The sequence below is a fragment of the Diadema antillarum genome, unplaced genomic scaffold (assembly GCF_040938485.1).
Source record: "Diadema antillarum isolate AM-2024a unplaced genomic scaffold, OU_Dant_1.0 seq00000178_RagTag, whole genome shotgun sequence".
Taxonomy (NCBI): domain Eukaryota; kingdom Metazoa; phylum Echinodermata; class Echinoidea; order Diadematoida; family Diadematidae; genus Diadema; species Diadema antillarum.
The window spans coordinates 837,107-855,988 of NW_027271245.1; the positions used below are offsets into that span (position 1 = coordinate 837,107).

Here is an 18,882-nt window from a genome sequence, read left to right on the forward strand (position 1 = left end):
GATTTGTACACCTTGCACAGCTAGCAAACACGTATAAGAAAATCGTAGCATGAAGACAATTTGGTTTGCTATAAAAAGAATTCATTTTGTTCATAACCTCTTTAATTGTTTTACGAGAGCAAAGTTTCTTTTACAAAACATGATATGATAAACTTCGCCGGCATATCATCATCAGCCAAAAGCTCATTCAGATAGACGATTAAAAAAAAAAGAACAGTTGATAGATTCTTAGGATTGAAAAACAAACAAACAACAAAATACACACAGAAAACCACATTATACACGTTTCTAAAAACTAAAGACTGAGCAGCATATACATGGCATGGAGCTACACCAACGAAGCTCCATGATTTAACAAAGATATATTCTGATTATGTATTCTAAATTCAATTCCTTTAAGAATGACATGGTCGGAATGGAGAAAATATAACTTTAATGTAGTTACGATATTCACCGTGATGTTAAAGAACTCTGAAAGTTTTAACACCACTCAAAGCGAAAGAAACGAAAGCAAAGAAAATCATCCAGAACGCTGAAGTTCGTGTTATTTTCCATAAATGAAAAGCTAGTCTTTTTCTTTCAGACTCTAAATCAGTTGCTTTGTTGGGCAGTCGAGTCATTGGTGAGTTTTCACAAGAAGAATTGACGAATGGTTCTAAAAACGAGAGTTTCACTTTATGGGCTCGTATGAGTGAATTCATTTTTTTTTTTTTGGTAGTTTTTCCTTCTCATTATTCCAACAACAAAAAAGTGGCAAGCTGTGCATGGATTGGAATCACTGACTCACAGAACATACTTTTTAGTGTCACAGAGTCTAACCAGGGAGACTTCGTGCACGTACTATCCTAACGCTGAAGCCAACAATCCACCAACAACAACAACTGCAAAGTACGTGATCTCCGCGCTACCCTTGCTTGCCGAACGGGTGACAATCGATAGCTCAAGGCCGACGATAGGGAGCCGTCACTGATGAGCGCATCCCCAAAGAATAAACCTGGTCCTTTCCAAGCGATACTTTCCATTCCAGCCGCTCAACTGGTTTCGGGAAGTCGTGTTAGAGAGTGGAACGCTTGGTACGATACTAAAAGTTTGCAGAATAGGGCTTTGGTATGTCAAAAAAAAAGGGTGGGACAGCCCAATCATGGTGATTTACTTTTCGAAAAATCATTACAGGAGTTCTAGCTGCGGATTAGAAGGAGTCAAATAACAATATTCCTAGACGTCTCTTGTCAATACATACGAGATAGTGTCATGATCAGACCATCTGAAGCATGATTTCGCCGGTTTCACGCCGCACACCACCACACCGCTGAACTTCGGTCTCTTACCATCGTCGCGTAATCCTTCGTTTGTTTTGTTTTCTCTGTACTACTTATTGTTCTTCTCCGTTTGGTGTCCGGGCGATGTCGCAATATTAATTCGACGTGAGGGGATATATAATCGTGACGCGCGTTGATTTATCCATCACTGATAATCGACAGATTTAGCGTGACAGCTCGAAATCTTGCTCTCTGCACGATGTGAGTTTCCTTCTGGATAATATGTGTTTTTTTTTTCCTTTGTTCATCATCGTGAAATATAAACATGTATTTCTATTTTTAATTTGTTAGAAAAAGCAGGTTTTTTGTTGTGGCTTGTATAATATCGTTGCAATAGATGAGGGAGATAATTGTAGCTCATATGTTACTACTGTACATTTCCAAACTTATCTTATGAGATTAAGATTTTGCAGTAACTGCAGATTGGTGATGTTGTAATGATATAAAATGCTTGTTGTAGCCTGGACAATACAAATTGTGATCTTATTTTTCTCCTGTGTTTGTGAAGCCATCGCTAATTTTAGTGTGTTTACAATGTTAATTTATATCTTATTTAGATTTGTAACATTTGAACTTGAATACTAAAATAGTAAGTGCAGCTGCTTTACATACTATTACATTGAAGATTTCATTCTGTCTTTGCTATACTGAAATTATTCACTGTGGAAGATTCCTAGTTGAAAATTTTTCTATGATGTTTTGCCCCTTTCAGAATTTGACTGCAAATCTCTGATGGAAAGTACACAACTAGCCATGGAAAATCACAACAGCAACAACTCCAAAGCTTCCGGGATCATAGTATGCGATGGAGTATCATCTATATCAGGGAGTTTTTCCAAAGAGGCAGATGGATACACATTGCTAGGCAACCGTGCCGTAGTTGAGAACGAGGAGGATTGCATCGAGACAGTGGTGGACTCCAAAGAAGATGAAGGTGCTAAAAAGGGCAAAAGGAATTATGCTCCTATGTCTAGGAGGGATAAGATGGTATATGCTGGACTTGCCGTTGTGTCTATTGCTGATCTGATGCTGTATTCAGTACTGGCTCCATTTTTTCCCATCGAGGTAAGCGTGCAGCTAGCAGCAGAAATTTGCACAATTATACTTACCTGTTCATAATTGCCATATTTTTCTAATGGCAGTGGCAAAAATGACTTACAATGTTTTATTTATATACTTGCACCTATCAGCAAATTTGGAAGGGGATACCAAGTGAACAAGACAAAAGAAGCTATTTGTGTCAAGAACAATTAACGCCCAGTTATTCTGTGATTTCTTTCTGAAACTGCCATCTGATGCAGTAAGTTTCTGGGTTGTTTTCCTCTATATAAATGAAAAAGATTCACTTTTTCAGATGTTGGATGCAGCATTCATTATCACCTACACATTGATACAAGCTCTTCAGCCACTCAGAATGATACATTGAAGGAAGCAATGATAAAAAAGAGAAATGGATACACTTTTTTTATATATTACTTTTGCTTGTTACTTTATGGGTTTTGAAATTGAGACATTTATTTCTATCATAGGCTTGATTAATTCAGAAAATGTGCTTTAAACAGCAATATGCCTATTATTTTGAGAGACATAATACTTAGAGTATATGTATTGCATTTAAAGCAGTCAGGATTGCATCAGTAGGTAGACTCTTGTGAATTGTGTGTTGTATATAGTAGGGGGATAGGAAGCTGGGTGGTTGCTCTACAAATTAAGCAGAGCTGCTAATGCTAGGCCTGCTTTCTGCATATTCCCTCATGGCCAAAGTACCTATATTATGACTTCCTGGTAATAATTGCTTCCCTCAGTCTTCACTTGTCTCTGTGAGGAAGGAAATGTGTGAGATACATGACAAGGAAAAACACAGAGCTATCATGTTTTGTAGTTGCCATCTGGACTGTCTAACATAGTGATAGTCAGTCATCAGTGATAAAGATGGTTGATTTTTTTGATTAATTATTTTGAATTAAATAGGTTTGTTTATTATCACACTTGGCAGCCCAATGGCTGAATTGTGTCTGATTTACATACATGCAATGATCAAAATACAATAATGATATACTACACAAAAGGAACGAATTAGCAACTGCATGTGTACAGATTGAAAAATAATAATATACATATAATAAAAAAGATAGTTGCATTATGTGAAAAAAAAAAGATGTTTGTTCTGCAGACCATATAGGTAAATAACCAGTCAACTTAGCAAATGAGAATGTATCAGAGTTCTATTTATAGTTTGTTGGTCACAGCAAAGTAAAGAACATTCATAAATTTGTCTTGTATTTGACCATATCTACACATGATGCCGCAATATTATGATTTATCAAGACTTCATCTACATTTGGAAGGAAATGCTTAGAATATTTTGCATTTTGTGTCCACCTCTTCCTTCCAATAGGCAGCCAAGAAAGGTGTTTCAACAACAGTCAGTGGCCTTGTCTTTGGAGTATATGCCCTCGTTGGTTTTGTCTCTTCCCCAATCATTGGAAAATATGTAAGTGCTGTAATTTAGAGCTGTGCTTCTTAATTCTTACCTTTGTTTGAGACCAAGAAACTTAACTTACAAGTGAAAATTATATTGTATTTCATATATGCTATATGAATGTAAGATCACTCCACCTCAAATCTTTAAGTATATCAATTTATGTGATTAGACTGGATTTAGTTGCCATGTTCATAGAAATGGAGATTAAGCTCCTTTTAGAGCTGTGTCGAAACATATCTATGACGTATCTTTGCTTTTGAGGTACATTACATCATCAGGAACACGCCCATTCTAAAATGCCCTGAATCACACCCCAGGATGGGTTCCCAGTTGATATATTACCATTGCTTCACCCAGAGTGGGCAGACGAGTGGTGGATCAAGTATCAGGTGGTCAACTAAGCCACCATGACTACAAAATGTATACTCCAACGCAGCAAGGAATAAGAAGTAGCTCCTTGATATTTGTACTGGTATCACACAGCACTGCTGTTCCAAATTTATACTCTACATTCACACTGCATGAGAAAACCTGAAGAATCAACTATTAATCTGTATCTAAGTACAAATATAGAGCTGGCTTTGTTGTAATGGTTATAAGAGAATAATACACAAGTTGCTAAATGAATATGACCTTCTTTTTTTTTTTCTTCTTGATAGACTTAATACTATAATATTGATTCAAGTTTGTCAACATTAAAGAGAAGAGGGCAAAATGAAAATTGCATTTAGTAAAGCATCTAACATGCCATGTTTTATTTCATTCTTGTTTAATAGGTCGGTGTGTTCGGCCCCAAATTCCTCTTCTTCAGCGGAACATTTGTTTGTGCAGGATGCAACATTCTCTTTGGGTGAGGATTGAGAATTTGAAATAGCATTTTTCCACGTAGAGTAATTCATTGATTACCTCTTGGCAGGTAAAAACCATTTTAAACTTAATTTGAAATATGGAAGCATGAGTTAGATATTGGTACATCGTTACCAAACAAATCTTCTTTGCAAACTTCACTGGTTTTGCTTTGATTTTTTTTTTAGAGAGAGAGAGATCGATCAAGGAACCCTTTGATATTTTTCTTCTGAAAATACCACCTTTGAATGTTTACCATGTATTCACTTTATTTTATAGGTCCTGTCTCTATGTTATCTAAAATCCTTATTTGCATGGAAGTTCATGGATATCACCCATAACCATGGAACACAAGTTCAAGTAGTCTATCAGCCCAGTTTGTGTAAACTTATTTGCCTGTATACTACAGTAATCAGCACTGTAAGTGCATATCATCTATTTGTGAAGAGTGATTAGTTTTGTTTGCTGTCACAGTATGGTTTATAAAGGGGACCAGATGGGCAAATTCCATGAACTGATTACCTGGAACTAATTATTACCTTCAAGATAAGAACTATACTGTTTGTTTTGAGCTGCACATGAATGTAAGAAGCGATTTTCAAATCAGTTGTAATTTTTCTCTTTCCTCCCCCACACACTGTATTCTTGCCTTTCCAGTAATCCTCTGAGGATTTTCATGTTATGTTGCTAAAATGTTCTTGCCTAAAATTTGCTTCTTTTTTGGTTCTTTGTCTGTTACTATGTCATAGAGTGCTAGATGAGATAGATGACAAAACAACGTTCATCACATTCTGCTTTGTGCTTCGGAGCATCGAGGCCATAGGTTCGTCTGCTGCCCTCACGGCATGCCTGACCATCGTGGCAACAATGTTCCCTGACCGGGTCACTCAGATGACCGTAAGGAAAATACTTTGACACAATCATGTTTTTAGGTTTTGTAGTAGCATTAATGTGTTCTAAAAGATCCACTCCACTCCTGAAAATATCTCTCTTATGAGTGTCTTGAGGGAGTTCATGAATACTTTAATCAATGATGTAAAGGCCTGCTGAGGTAGGATCCTACTTCAATGAAATATATCACAGAACTTAAGAAAGAAATATTGTGGCTATGTTGGCATAAGAATTGCAATTTTAAATATGAATCCTTACCATAGGCCTACTTATGTTTGTTCATTTAATTTCATGACCTAGTGTGCCCTTCACTGTAGCATTGTGTTAATTGGCTGGAATAGTTGTTGTTGGTTTGTTTGTTTGTTTGTTTTAGCAAGTAGGAAATATGGATACTCATACAGCAGTATTAATCATTGAAAAAACATAAGTGCAACTTTTTATCAGAAAGTATGTTCATTTCATCATTTCAAGGTAGCATCGCAGTGGTATATCCTGTGAATGTAATAATTAAGCCAACTAAGCTTTCATGATATTATGTGGAATTCCGCCGGATTTGTGTCAGTCAATTAGTGCGCATATTGCGTAATTCCTGTTTTCTAGATTGTCTGTTTGTTTCTGAGAGGAGAATTAAGTGTGTCTAAGCTCATACCAAACCCACACACCTGCGTTCTAATCCAAGAAGGCACCGGGTTCTTATCGGAGACCCCTTTTTGGTACCACATCCTGCCGGTCACCCGTAGGTGGGGCAGGTAGCGGATGTAGGAAGTGCACTGTGGTGTGCAGGAAATGTGTGGCGCTCAGGAAACCAACAAGGAAGTCTGCATGGGATATATAATTGCGTTGTAGAACATTTATTTTATTGTGGCTGAGTTTATAGCATTTGAGTTTTGGTGTAGGGTTGGTCTCTTCCATTCATTCTCTCCAAATATAGACTTTAAAGCTATTTTTATGGCGATGTTTCTTTCCCTTTTCTTTTCTCTTTTTTTTTTTGGGCTGTTTAACAGGGAACCATGGATATATAAAATAGTGTACTGTGGCTGAGTTGTAGCATTTGAGTTTTGGTGTAGGGTTGGTCTCTTCCAGCCATTCTCCCCAAATATATACCAGTACTTTAAAGCTCATAATGTTCATGGTAATGTTTCATTTTTTTTTTTGACTGTTAACAGGGAACCATGGAAATGTTCAATGGTCTTGGGCTGATGATTGGCCCAGCACTTGGAAGTTTGTTCTACAAGGTAATAATAGCCTCCAAATTGCTTCTTGTCTTGTTGTTATGCCAGTATATTTCATCTCAATTACATTGTCACCTAATGAAATCAAGAGAAAAAATCATGAATATATTAACTGACCGTTATTTCATCTACAACATTGTTATTAATGAGTAAATTAAAACATGATAACAATACTTGATTTCCTCTGCATTGGCTTTCAGAATCATAGGATAAAGTCAATGTGTCATTTTTATTGAAGAAGTATAGGATTTAAAAGCAGAAACAATGTTCACATAATATAAAGGATGAAAGGATGTGTAACGCTGTATGATATCTCCTTCTGTGATGCAGATACAATCATAAAAGGTGACAGAAACTTGGGACAGGAACTTTACACAATGGATCTAACTCCATTGCAGTCACTTGCCTGTAATACTACCTCGCCCCTAATACTACCTTGAGAATCTTGTTACAAGAATTGCTGATGTTAGTATGTGGTCAAAGCGATTAAATTATGTGTGACACAGTGACAGGTGTCTCGTGTATGTTACACACGACATGCTTGTGGATATTGCCAGAGTTTTGGATGATTGGATGTAGTCTCCTAGCAACCACTTACTCTCTCCTCCAGGGTCTTGACAAAATGGCTCTCTAGTCATTCTCGGTTTCTTTGCTCTTATCCCTCAGATTGGTGGCTACAAGCTCCCTTTCCTGGTACTCGGAGGCATCGATTTGACTGTTCTGATCATTGTCATGTTTTTGCTACCCAAAGAGAGTAAGTCAGTGCGTCAGGCAGGAAATGAAACTCCACAACACAGGACAGAGCATTCACAGTGCCAATACATTATAATGTAATCAAAGGGTTTTGTCCCTTTTATCCGGTAACATAATGACATTGTAAGCGCTGGTAAACAACTTTCATTAAAGATCGTAATTACTTTGTTTGTTCTTCACTTGATTGCCGTGACTTTGTGATGCCCTTCCATTTTAGTGTCATTTAATGCAATCAACAGCCACCATGTTTACCAAAAGATGTGTATATGAAGACTTGAAACCAAAACAAATAACTTCTACTACATAAACATGACATTTGACTTTCAAAGAAATAGGATGGTATATTGGGCATATATATACATCTGCTGGATAAGAATCTATAAAAAAACCTCTTGAAGAGATGATCACAGGGCAAACGTGGCTCCTTTTTTTATTCAAATGAGAGGCAGATATGATATTCTTGATCTGGATTTCATTGTCTGATGTGTGTTTTTTTTTTCTTCCAATTCTAAAAGTATATCTAGTCCTGCATATAAAACTGTTCTTTATCATAGATGTGCCGCTAAATTATGTTTCTGTATCAATTCAGTATAATCATTGTATATTTTTTTTTCAGATTTTATGGCCTTTTAATATTTTGGATAGCTCATTCATTCAGAAAAAAGAAATAATCGTGTCTTGAGACACTGGGGAAAATAAGTGTATCATCAATTAAGAATTAAATATTGAAACAACTGCTTTCTGATCTACCCTAAATGTTCATTGTTGCAGTTTATACCTCATCTGTTTGCATCAAAGGGTTGGCAACTTTGGAGGTTTTTTTGTCTTTTTTTCTATCGCATTTTGTGTATTTTCATGAAAAATAGACCTTTGAGATGATGGTCTCAATTTGTGATGATACTGCAGACTAGGCTACACATGATATCATGAAACTAAATATGGGCAAGCTTTTAGTAAAGCCTCTTTTTTTTAAGAGAGAATCTGTTCCATCTCAGTAGATTTCTCTGTGATGTCCACATGTTGATACCTTACTGATACTAAAATGTGAACTAACAACACTGATTTGCTTGTCATATGATTTAAAATTGAATATTTCAGTTAAATTTGCTCAGAAAGAGTGCATTTTAAACCTATTCATGTCTGTTCTCATCTAGACGTCTTCTGTTGGTTATGAACTTATTTTATAATCCAGTGTTTCTATCTTATAAATTTTGTCGAAGTTTTATGGTGAGGTGATTTCCCCTACATGCACTGCAGATAGTTTAGACTGAACATGTGTATCATCTTGTAGCTCCAAGACAGTTAGAAGACAAAAAAGCCCTATCTCTTTACATGTGATGTGACCCAGTCTATTTTATTTGTGATTATACTACAGTTCTACCCAAGGAAAGCACGAGGCCAGGCTCTATCCTGCGTCTGATGATGATTCCAGCTGTGTGGCCAATGATCCTGGCGATACTCGTGGGTTCAACAACCTATTCCCTGCTGGATCCTACTCTTTCCCTTCATCTCAAGAATGTGAGTACACACCATTGCATCTTGTTCTTGTTGGTGTCAAGACTTAATGAACTGTGTCAGGTGACATTCTGCACCTAATAACTGCCACTACCCTAGCTTGTAAACGAGGGTGCACAGTTTTGCTCTGCTGCACTTTTTCTCTTGATGTGCTACATAGTTCTTCTGGTCCTGCATTACTGCAAGGAATCAGCAGCTTTGGGACTGTTAATATTTGTTCTCAATATTAAACAAAGAGAAATTGAATTGTTTCATACCTAAATCCCTCCATAGAGGGATGGTCTTACCTCCAAGGTTTGAATTAGTACTTTAGAGAGCGTTTGATCAAAGATCTGATCTCGAGGTCTTTTGTATGATCAGCTCGGATAGTCAACTCATTATTTTATCTAAGTAATATTGATTTGATACGTGTAGGTAGAGTGTGATCTTAAAAAATCACACCAATGTTATTATTATTCTTAGTTTAATTATCATTATTTATTCATTTATTACTGTGTATTATTATCATTATCATTATTTTCATTTTTGATTTGAAAAGGTGATTAGTTGAGGAATAACAACAATGTGGGTGTGGCAGTGTATTTGGATGATTAGGATGGAAAACAAGTTTAGCGGATTAGAAGCGGTTACTGGTGGTAGAATTTGTAATTGTGGTCAGATCATGTGGACCACTCAGGAATACGCTGCATTCCGTGCCTGCATGGCTCTTGCCAAGGAGGTATGAGAGAAGCATTACCTCCTTGCTCTTACTGCGTGATTAATCCTTGACTTCAGCCAGGAGGCACGCAGGGAGGTGAGACTAACCTCCCTGCTTCAGCCAAGCCAGGAAGGCAAGATGCCATTCCTCGTGATGGTGAATGAATCTGGCACCCTGTAGGTTACGATAATAACAATAATAATAACAATATGGTTTGATTTACCCAGGGTAGCCCCTTCGGTGTTGCCACTGCTCTTTCAGACAGTACTGCTGTGCAGTTATTATGTTATTATTGCTGTCGGAGCATTGCCAGGTAGTCACTTCTTACTCCAGGGTGAAATGGGATGTTTACACCAGGCAGGGTCTCCTGTTTGAAAGTACAGTCTTAGTATTCACTCAACTCTCAGTAAACCAGTGGTAATTTAAACAAATGTGACCCTGCACCTCAAAACAAACAAAAAGTCGCCAGACATGAATTTTTAGTTAAGACCATATTCTAAAAGAGCAGACTTTAAGCTTTAAAATGATGTAGCATAACTCAAATCAAATGGACTCTCCTAACCTATCGAAATATTGGAAAGAAAGCACAAACTCAGGAAAAGTGTGAACTGAGAAAAGAGGCCCTGAAGTACAGTGTCTATTCAAGCGCTTAATCTTTACCAAACCGTGCTGGCTGTGCGATGAATGGGACAAAAAAACAGGAAGTAAACCACCAGAGTAACAACAATGAAAGGATTATCAGATTAAACTGAAATTAATCATGCCTCATTAACATATTCTGTCCATAATTAATGCCAACTTTCAAAGCAGTAGCATTAACCTTTCAAAAGTTATTAAAGTTGAAAGTGAAGAGTGTGGAGAAGGTTTTTCAGAAATGAAAAAGGGATTCTAAAAGGCACACCAAATCACACTTATCTACCAAAAATGTTCGAGATAAACTGCTAAAAAAACACACTTTCCTGCCCGTTTTATGATACCAAATTTTAGCATAATGTAAAAGAAGACCCGCTCTTTCAGAAAATATGAAAAAGTCAAGCTCGGCTAGGTTGACCCATTTAACTTATTTTCAGTCCTCACGCAAAATCAGTGTGTGCGACTTTATGTTCGTTTTGAGGTGCACGGTCACAAATTATCCTTTCATGATGTGTTGAAAAAAATCAAAACAAAAACCACAAAAAACAAACAAACAAACAAACTCAAAACCCCCAAATTTAATGACAGATTCAAGAACCTGAAATTAAGAGAAAACAAAGTCATACGGTAATAGGAGTATTATTTTGCTGGTGGGATGCATTATATGCATGCAAATTAATCACCTTATTTTTACTAATTAATGTTGATGCAATACAAGTTTATTTTTTTACATGTGTTAACTGGAGAGTCATTTTATTGTCGGATTTAGCATCATGATCGAGAGTAATTGCTGTCTGAGAGGGCTGTTTAAATGATAAGATCTCAGCTACAAAAACCTTTAGATGAAAAAAAATGTTGGAGACAAATAGTCTGAGAGTGAATGAACGAAAGCAGAGGATGTGATGTTTTTTGACTCACTGGATAAGTGAACACATCCTTCCAAGTCTGTAGCAATTTCCACTCTCTAACAAATGTGTAAGTCCCAAGGGAGGGCTGTTTTTTCTATCTTTTTTTTTAGCAAACCTAAGGTAGTCAATAATACTATTTGTACTTGTGCATACAATAAGAAATATGTCACCATGTGGTGTGGCATGGAGTCAAAAGCTTCAGAATTATAGGTGCCATATCCCCCCTCCCACACACACACACACACACACATACACATACAAGCACACACTAGACAAATTATAGCAGCCAGTCATGGTAAAAGCATAGCTGACACAGTGTCTAGAGCCCATTTTGTTTTATTTGTTTTTTTGGTTAATCTTTTTAAAGCAATTGGCGCTCAGGATTCTTGCGGCGTCGGTGGCTTCAGCAGCCGCCTACAACTTTTTTTTTCTTCTTTGCCTAACTTGGAAAAATTGTAATGCGTAATCCTGTCACATCGGAGATCTTCCAACACCATTTGTCATTTAGGAGAGCCCTCTGTTTGGGGATTCCATCAGTTTCGTACCGTGATTCATGTCTCCCATGACGAGTTCACAACCGCCAGGGTTGCCTGGGCCCTCTCCAGTTAGTGAGAGGGACAGCATCGTCTCGAGTCAAGCGACCGATTGAGAATCATTGCTGACAGTGGTCTTCTATTCAGTGCCAGGGGATTCTGGCAACTCTCTATGGCTAGCATATTTTTTCATCTTTTTCCCCTGCATCCTTTCCAAAGGCGCCATGGAGGCTTTGACCTGGGATGATGTCATGATATGTTTTCATTTTTTTTTCAGGGAAATTTGAGAGATAAAGGACATCATCACAGCATGTGTGGAAATAATGACACAGATTTCTTGGCTACTTGTCCAATGAGCAGTTGATTGTTTTCATAATTGTTTCATAGCAACAAGATTTTGTTTATGGTATTGTTTATGGTTCAAGGTATGCACAAAACAGCAGGTTAGGAGCAGAGCTGACTTTTTGAATGAAATCTATAGTTGTGATTGATTTTTTATTTGTAGCAAGCAATAATATTTCATCGTATTAATCCTGTCAAAATTTCTGAAAACTATCATTAACAGTATTTAAATGACTTGAATTGAAAAGTATTAAAAAAAAACAATTACGGGTACACAATTAATAAAGCTATTTGTCAATCTTGGAATCATTCGATGAAAAATACTCTGGTTTTATTAACCTGTTTAGAACAGACTGATTTTGCTACAACACACATTTCCCATAGACACCTGCCCAAGTATACATGGGACTAGTCTTCAATGGGTTAATCGACCAAAGATGAACTCTAGTGATATGGGCAGGTCTTTGAAAAAAAGAAAAGAGAAAAGATCTGCCATCTGTGAAAAGGAGAATATTGAGAACACATCTTTCCTCGTCTTCTTCGCTGACCTCCAAGAAAGTCGCTTTAGCCTGGTGTAAACAGGATACGGCAAAATGCGCCATGCATGCAGCGGAATCCCCAGGGCAATGAGTGATGGCAGGCAGCCTCGTGTGGACAGATGTGTTCTGTGTTAGCTATAGGGCAAAGACATGTCTAACAACAATGAGTGCTTCTTGGAAGCTTTCCTATCTATGAAAGAATCTTCATCTTCAGGAAAAGACACAAACATGTGTTCATTCTGCAAGTTCAACCTAAAAAAAAAAAAAAAAAGCTTTCTTGTACATTGTCTGTAACTTTGTTAAAATGAAAGTGGGCAAAAAAAAAAGGAAAAGAAAAATAGTTTGAATAGTTTTTATCCTGAAGATTCATTCACATTCAGTCTTTGAGCTTGCAGTATAACCTTTTTTTAAATTGCTACTGTCTTTTTTTAATGGCCACTGAGTAACAAAGAATTCATGGATCACACTTTTTACAATGCTATCATCAAGCAACAATGACTTCTCCTGTCCATATTGAATATGTAACAAAGTTTATGATGGTTCTTGAACTGCATAGACCGGTTGAAGACCGGCACTGCAAAGAATGTAACTAACATTTTAGTTTAGCCAAACTCAACCCCTATTTTCAAGGAAAATATTCTCTGTGAATGGACTTGATACAAGCATCATTAATTTGAATATTCTCTATATTCTTGTTTCCTTCCATTTCTTTTCTAATCCAGCTGGGCGTGAGTACTCCAGTTGCAGGAACATTCTTTCTCCTCATCGGAGGTCTCTACGCCATCACCATGCCTCTTTGGGGTTACCTCTCAGACAGAACGGTATGTAGGGCTTAGAATGTTACATTTTCAAAATATGAAATATTCATAGAGGGATCATGAAAAACTCTTTTCTTGTATAGATTATAGAATTTCATAATTGCTTGTCATGTTTCTGTTTAACTACTATTTTCATTCAAATCTTCATTTAGAATTTCACAACTTTTAAAAATAGCAGTCATGCAAACCTGTCTACGAAGACCATCCGATGTGGCCTTTGCATACAGGTCTGATTACTTGTGTGTTGTTCTGAAGGAAATGAGATATGTTGGTTATGGCTATAGCAGCTAGGTGTGACCCTATTATAATCCTCTATACTGTGGGGAAAATTAATTTATACTACAGCGTGAAAAATTAAATTATACTACAGCTTGTACAAGTAATTTATGTTCAACTACATTATAACTGTTCATATCATATTTCCATTCTAATTCTAGGCAATTATGAAAAGTATAAAATTGCATCAAAGTATATATGGTGGATTTCAAGTGTCTTGTTGGCAATTTAAAATCTAATCCTCTACTAATATATTTCTCTCACATTTACAGGGAAGGACCAGACTAATGACACTGGTTGGTTTCTTCTTCCTTGGTGTGGCCTACCTGCTCCTCGGCCCCGCCCCAATCTTACATATCCCACAGTAAGTCTTTAAATTCTTTTTCAGTCATTGGAAGAGCTCTCAATTTTGGATGTTCATAAATTCGTATGCTTGAATCAGAAATTGAATTAGAAATTGAATTGTCATGCTTCAATCTTTGCTTTTTGCCAATCCCTGCAACACCATCAAATATTCAATAATGATACAAAAAAATCATACAATTTATATCACTCCTTAATTATGCTCAGCCTACATTACATTACCTTGGTATACTGAATTGGATTCACTGATTTAAAATGTTCCCATAGTTTCATCATATTTTGTATGTATATACAGTGCACTCCCGTTATAACGAACACGGTTATAACGAAATTCCGGTTATAACGAAGTAAAAATTTGGGCTGCAATGACATCCACTCTATGTATTTCTATTGTTTATTTGTTCGGTTATAACGAAATTCCGATATAACGAAAGAAAACTGCCGGTCCCGAGGACTTCGTTATAACGGGAGTCCACTGTATTTTCTTTGTAAAATTTTGTTCATGAAAGTGGCAGAAACCAATATATGAAATGAAATGAAATGGATCTACAGTATCAATCATCAGTATTATCACATATCAGAACATCAGTATATTTTGATGATGTAATCTAAGACGAGATTATTATGAATGGATGTCATTGTCACTATCATATTTTATATTGTCATCATGAGGATGTGTTAGTACTTTACAAGGTATTTTGTTTTTCAACTCTTTCTGTCTTCCAGGTCTTACAACAGTTTGTGGATAGTGGTCATCTCTCTCTGTATGATTGGTGTCTCCATAGGCTGTGCCTGCATGCCAATCTTTCTCGATTTGCTTGTGACTGCCAGGTACTTTGCTGCTTTAACTGCTTGTTTTTTTTTCTTAAAGAGTCATTGACAATGGACCTCATACTATTGATTGTTGAAAGTACTATAATTTCTTGGAGTGCCTCCCACAAAATACTACTCATTAATTACTCAAAGTTTTACTTTTTGTTTGTTCGTGTGATTTTTTTATTTTGCTCTCTGTAAGATGGAATGCTGTAGAAAATTACAATACTCAAGAATATAGAATGATTTGTACAAAGAGTATCTGTTGCAAGTTGAAACTGCCAAAACAAGCATCTTGTTGACTCTATTTATGTAATGTAATCTGTGAATAATCAAAATCAGTTCTTACTTAAATTCAAAATGTCACACTTATTCCATTAAATGATAGCTTGAATAGAGCATTCTGTAATGATGCCAAGCAGTGTTCATATTGCAATTCATAATGCTTTCAAGTTGTGAGTGAACCCACATGATGGTTGCTAACGACAGGAAAAATGTGGTCATATTTCTTTGTATCAGCCATCCAGAATGAATAACTTCCCATTGATGGGAGTGTGAATATCAAGTGACTGTTTAACCGGAGCCAAAAATCCTGGTACAGTGCCAACTTTAAAGTGCTTTTTTATGCAGTGGAAAGGGTGCTATATAAATATCGAATATTACTTCATGACTGAGGCACAGACATGATGTTGTCATGGTATATCAAGGCATAACTAAAGTGATAACATATATTCACTCAAGAATGACATTAATGATAAGAATCACATTCTACAAGTACATATCAATATGTTTGTATATATTCCATATTATTTAATTGTTTTTCAGGTGGTATGGCTTCCCTGAAGACATGTCAACAAATGGTCTTACTTCTGGTGTGTTTGGAGGATGCTTCAACCTTGGGTATGTATTACACATTTTTAAAAAGAGATCAATGTCTTCACAGAACTTTTGCTTGTATATAATGCATTCTAGAGTCGTGTTTAACATTATTTGCATGCACTGGACTAGTAACCAACCATATTGATTGATACTGTCACATAACTGTTTCAATAGTGAGAAATGAGTAGCCTAATCACAAGCAAATTATATACGAACAATCAAGTCACTCTATTTGAATAAAACTATCATATATATTTTAGGTTCAGGACTGGAAGATATTGGTGTAAAAATGATTATTCATAAGATTTGGACCAAGCTATTGATGTTAGCATCATATACAAGAAGATGCCTACTGTTTGATTTCATAGAAATATGTTTAATTAATAACCAGGGGCCGTATTCTGAGAGCTTATTAAGTGTCTGATTAGCACTTAATTACCGAATTGGTATTCTGAGAGCATGATTAAGTAGGGGGTATATTAACTACCATAGCAACAAGCGTTTTGGCGGGAAGGACCTACGCGTTTGCGCGTATCAATGCGCGTGCACCTCTGAGAGGACTTAATCACAGAGTTAATTACGAATCGGTATTCTGAGGGTGTAATTAAGTATGAAAGTTAATGAAAAACTTAATGATACCAAGGAGTGTCATTAACTACTCCGATATCACGCATTACATCGTGTTTTCTCTGCCACAGCGATGCTTACCGTCTTCGGTAACCGAGGAGCGGTTGAATCTTGTTATCATGGTATCCGTAGAATTCAGAGAAAAAAAGAAATATAGCCGATCTTCGAGGAATTTTGTCATTTTATTTGAGCAAAGAGGTTGAGACCTTCGCGTGCGTAGGTGAGGGGTTGTAATCAAATACCGGAGTGTGCGCACGGAGCTCTTGGGCTGTAATTACAGGGGCGTGGAGGAGCGCGCATTGAGGGCATATTTGCGCGTGTAATCATCATTTTGGCTTCTAACAACTCGTCTGATTGGATGGAATAACAATTAGATGGGAGGGACCTAAGATAATTACAGGGGACTTAATCATACCTTAATTACGTCCTCAGAATACCGATTTTGCCCATGATTAAGGGCCTATTAACTTCACGACTTAATCACAAAGTTAATTACAGACTTAATTACGACCTCAGAATACCACCCCAGGCTATCTGATAAAATCATTCTTCTAAAGATCTCATACCAGGCATGCAAAATGTAGATACTTGATAAATTAATAGGGAAAACAATTAAAAAAGATAATTATGGTATTATGTTACCAGGGTAACCTCTTTGGTGTTGACACTGGTTGCCAGAAGGCCTGATGCCACTAATATTACTGAAGCACTACCATTTAAATGCTAAGGTTAACTGAGGTATTGTGGGTAAAGCATTGTGTCACAAGATGAATGTAATATGTGGGATTTGAACTCAGGACCTTATGGTGTACAATGCAGAGCCTTATGCTCTAGCATATATCGCAGTGCTCCCAAACGTGAGAGTTGACTCATGTCATAAAAACCTATTTCCAATGTGTGAATCTGTAATCACATTGGAAATAGGTTTTCATGATATACATGCAGATTATTATAGGAAAAATAAAGCATTTACTCCAAGTAAGGCTAACTGAATTATATATATGACTTATGTTTGGCTTCTAATTTTAGCAACTTCCTCGGCCCAGTGCTTGGAGGTGTGCTGAAGGACACGTATGGCTTTGACTGGGCAGCCACTGTCTTTGCTTTGTGTTGCTTCTCTGTTGTTATCTGGTTCGGTGCCTTCTGCTTGTGGGAGTTCCAGTGTGGCAAAGGGTAGGTGCAATTGATTCTTTGGTTGCCATGGTTTCTTTTGAGCCTCCACAATTGGTTATCAAAATGAATAAAGATGACAAAGATATATCATGAGTTCTGAAGTTTTACATTAATTTTGTATGTGCACTCATTTTAATGGTCAGAAAAGTGTTGAATGTAATGGGATGATATGATATTCATAAGGATGTATATGATCACTGAAAATCTTTTGCTTACAAATGGTAGGCCTGCTACACGTGGTTAGAGGAATATGTTAGATGGAAGATTGACTGTTCAAACACTGTAACTCTAAACTTACTAAAACAGGCTTCTCATCAATATTCGTGTGATCTCTTTTGTTGTTGTAGTCGGAGGAAACCATGGATCTACTTTGGCGACAAAGAAGCGGGGAGTTCTGATCCCGAGTCATCTGGACCTAAGATGCTACAAAACGGTGCTGTGTCCATCAACGCATCTGTCCTACTCGAGCCAGAGTCTCCGCAAGTCAGAGAAACCTTTATCGACAGCTACACAATCTGTGTGGACAGCTATCTGGACAATGGACTTTGGATTGACCAGGTCTCGGACAAACGTCCTCTCATCGTCAACACGTAGAGGGCTCTCTCCATCTTTATTCCTTCCTCCCTCTTTCTTGCCTCGCTGCTGGAAGAATCTAGTCAGCACTGACACTAAAATATCTACCTGAAATCATGTCCCCATACAGGGCCTTATGGTGTGATGTGTATGTGTTTTTACAGAGAGGATTATTTTTTCTATGCGTGATACAGAATCTTTCCAATAGCTAGCTATTCACTTGAGAAAGTGTTTGCTTTGAATGAGAAAGTGTTTGCTCTGAACGAGAAGACGGGGGAGGATCAACCATCGACATGAAGAAATCAGAGGTCTCAGATCAAGTGTACCCACGGAACTTTTGCTCTGCTAAGATGAGTGAGTGAAACAGATGGACTTTGTGAAGAACTTCCAAAGGGTGACCCGTTCTTGACTGCTGACCAAGCGATGTCCGAGCTTTCGTATCCTATCAGATGAAAAAAATAACAACAAAGGCCTCTTTTGTTGGATACATTAATGGTGACCAAAAGGGTGACATCTCTACTACTTGTACTATACATTCCTCAGCCTGCAGCTTGCCGAATCAGATTTGAAGTCATGATGTAATATGTATCATGTGGCTGTGTGTGTGTGTGTGTGTGTGTGTGTGAGGCCCAGGCATCCAATTTTGCGATGGTGTCTTTTTAGGCCA

General features: G+C 37.1%; 1 protein-coding gene across 1 annotated transcript; it reads left to right on the forward strand.

Moving 5' to 3' along the window:
* The first annotated feature begins 1,450 nt into the window (after positions 1 to 1,450).
* On the forward strand, positions 1,451 to 18,638 carry LOC139728420 (MFS-type transporter SLC18B1-like). The gene is made up of 14 exons (XM_071639366.1): positions 1,451 to 1,520; positions 2,032 to 2,384; positions 3,718 to 3,813; positions 4,581 to 4,654; positions 5,400 to 5,547; positions 6,708 to 6,776; positions 7,440 to 7,527; positions 8,902 to 9,044; positions 13,416 to 13,514; positions 14,060 to 14,151; positions 14,877 to 14,981; positions 15,789 to 15,863; positions 17,499 to 17,642; positions 17,990 to 18,638. The coding sequence occupies exons 2-14, from the start codon at positions 2,052 to 2,054 to the stop codon at positions 18,234 to 18,236; spliced, it is 1,713 nt and encodes a 570-aa protein (XP_071495467.1). The 5' UTR covers positions 1,451 to 1,520; positions 2,032 to 2,051; the 3' UTR covers positions 18,237 to 18,638.
* The last annotated feature ends 244 nt before the right edge of the window (positions 18,639 to 18,882 follow it).

Bases quoted from the DNA above. Each gene is read 5' to 3' on its own strand.
- LOC139728420 (XM_071639366.1), top strand. From the start codon at position 2,052: ATGGAAAGTACACAACTAGCCATGGAAAATCACAACAGCAACAACTCC. The intron at 9,045-13,415 runs GTGAGTACACAC...TTTCTAATCCAG, and splicing joins TTTCCCTTCATCTCAAGAAT to CTGGGCGTGAGTACTCCAGT. The intron at 17,643-17,989 runs GTAGGTGCAATT...TTGTTGTTGTAG, and splicing joins GAGTTCCAGTGTGGCAAAGG to TCGGAGGAAACCATGGATCT.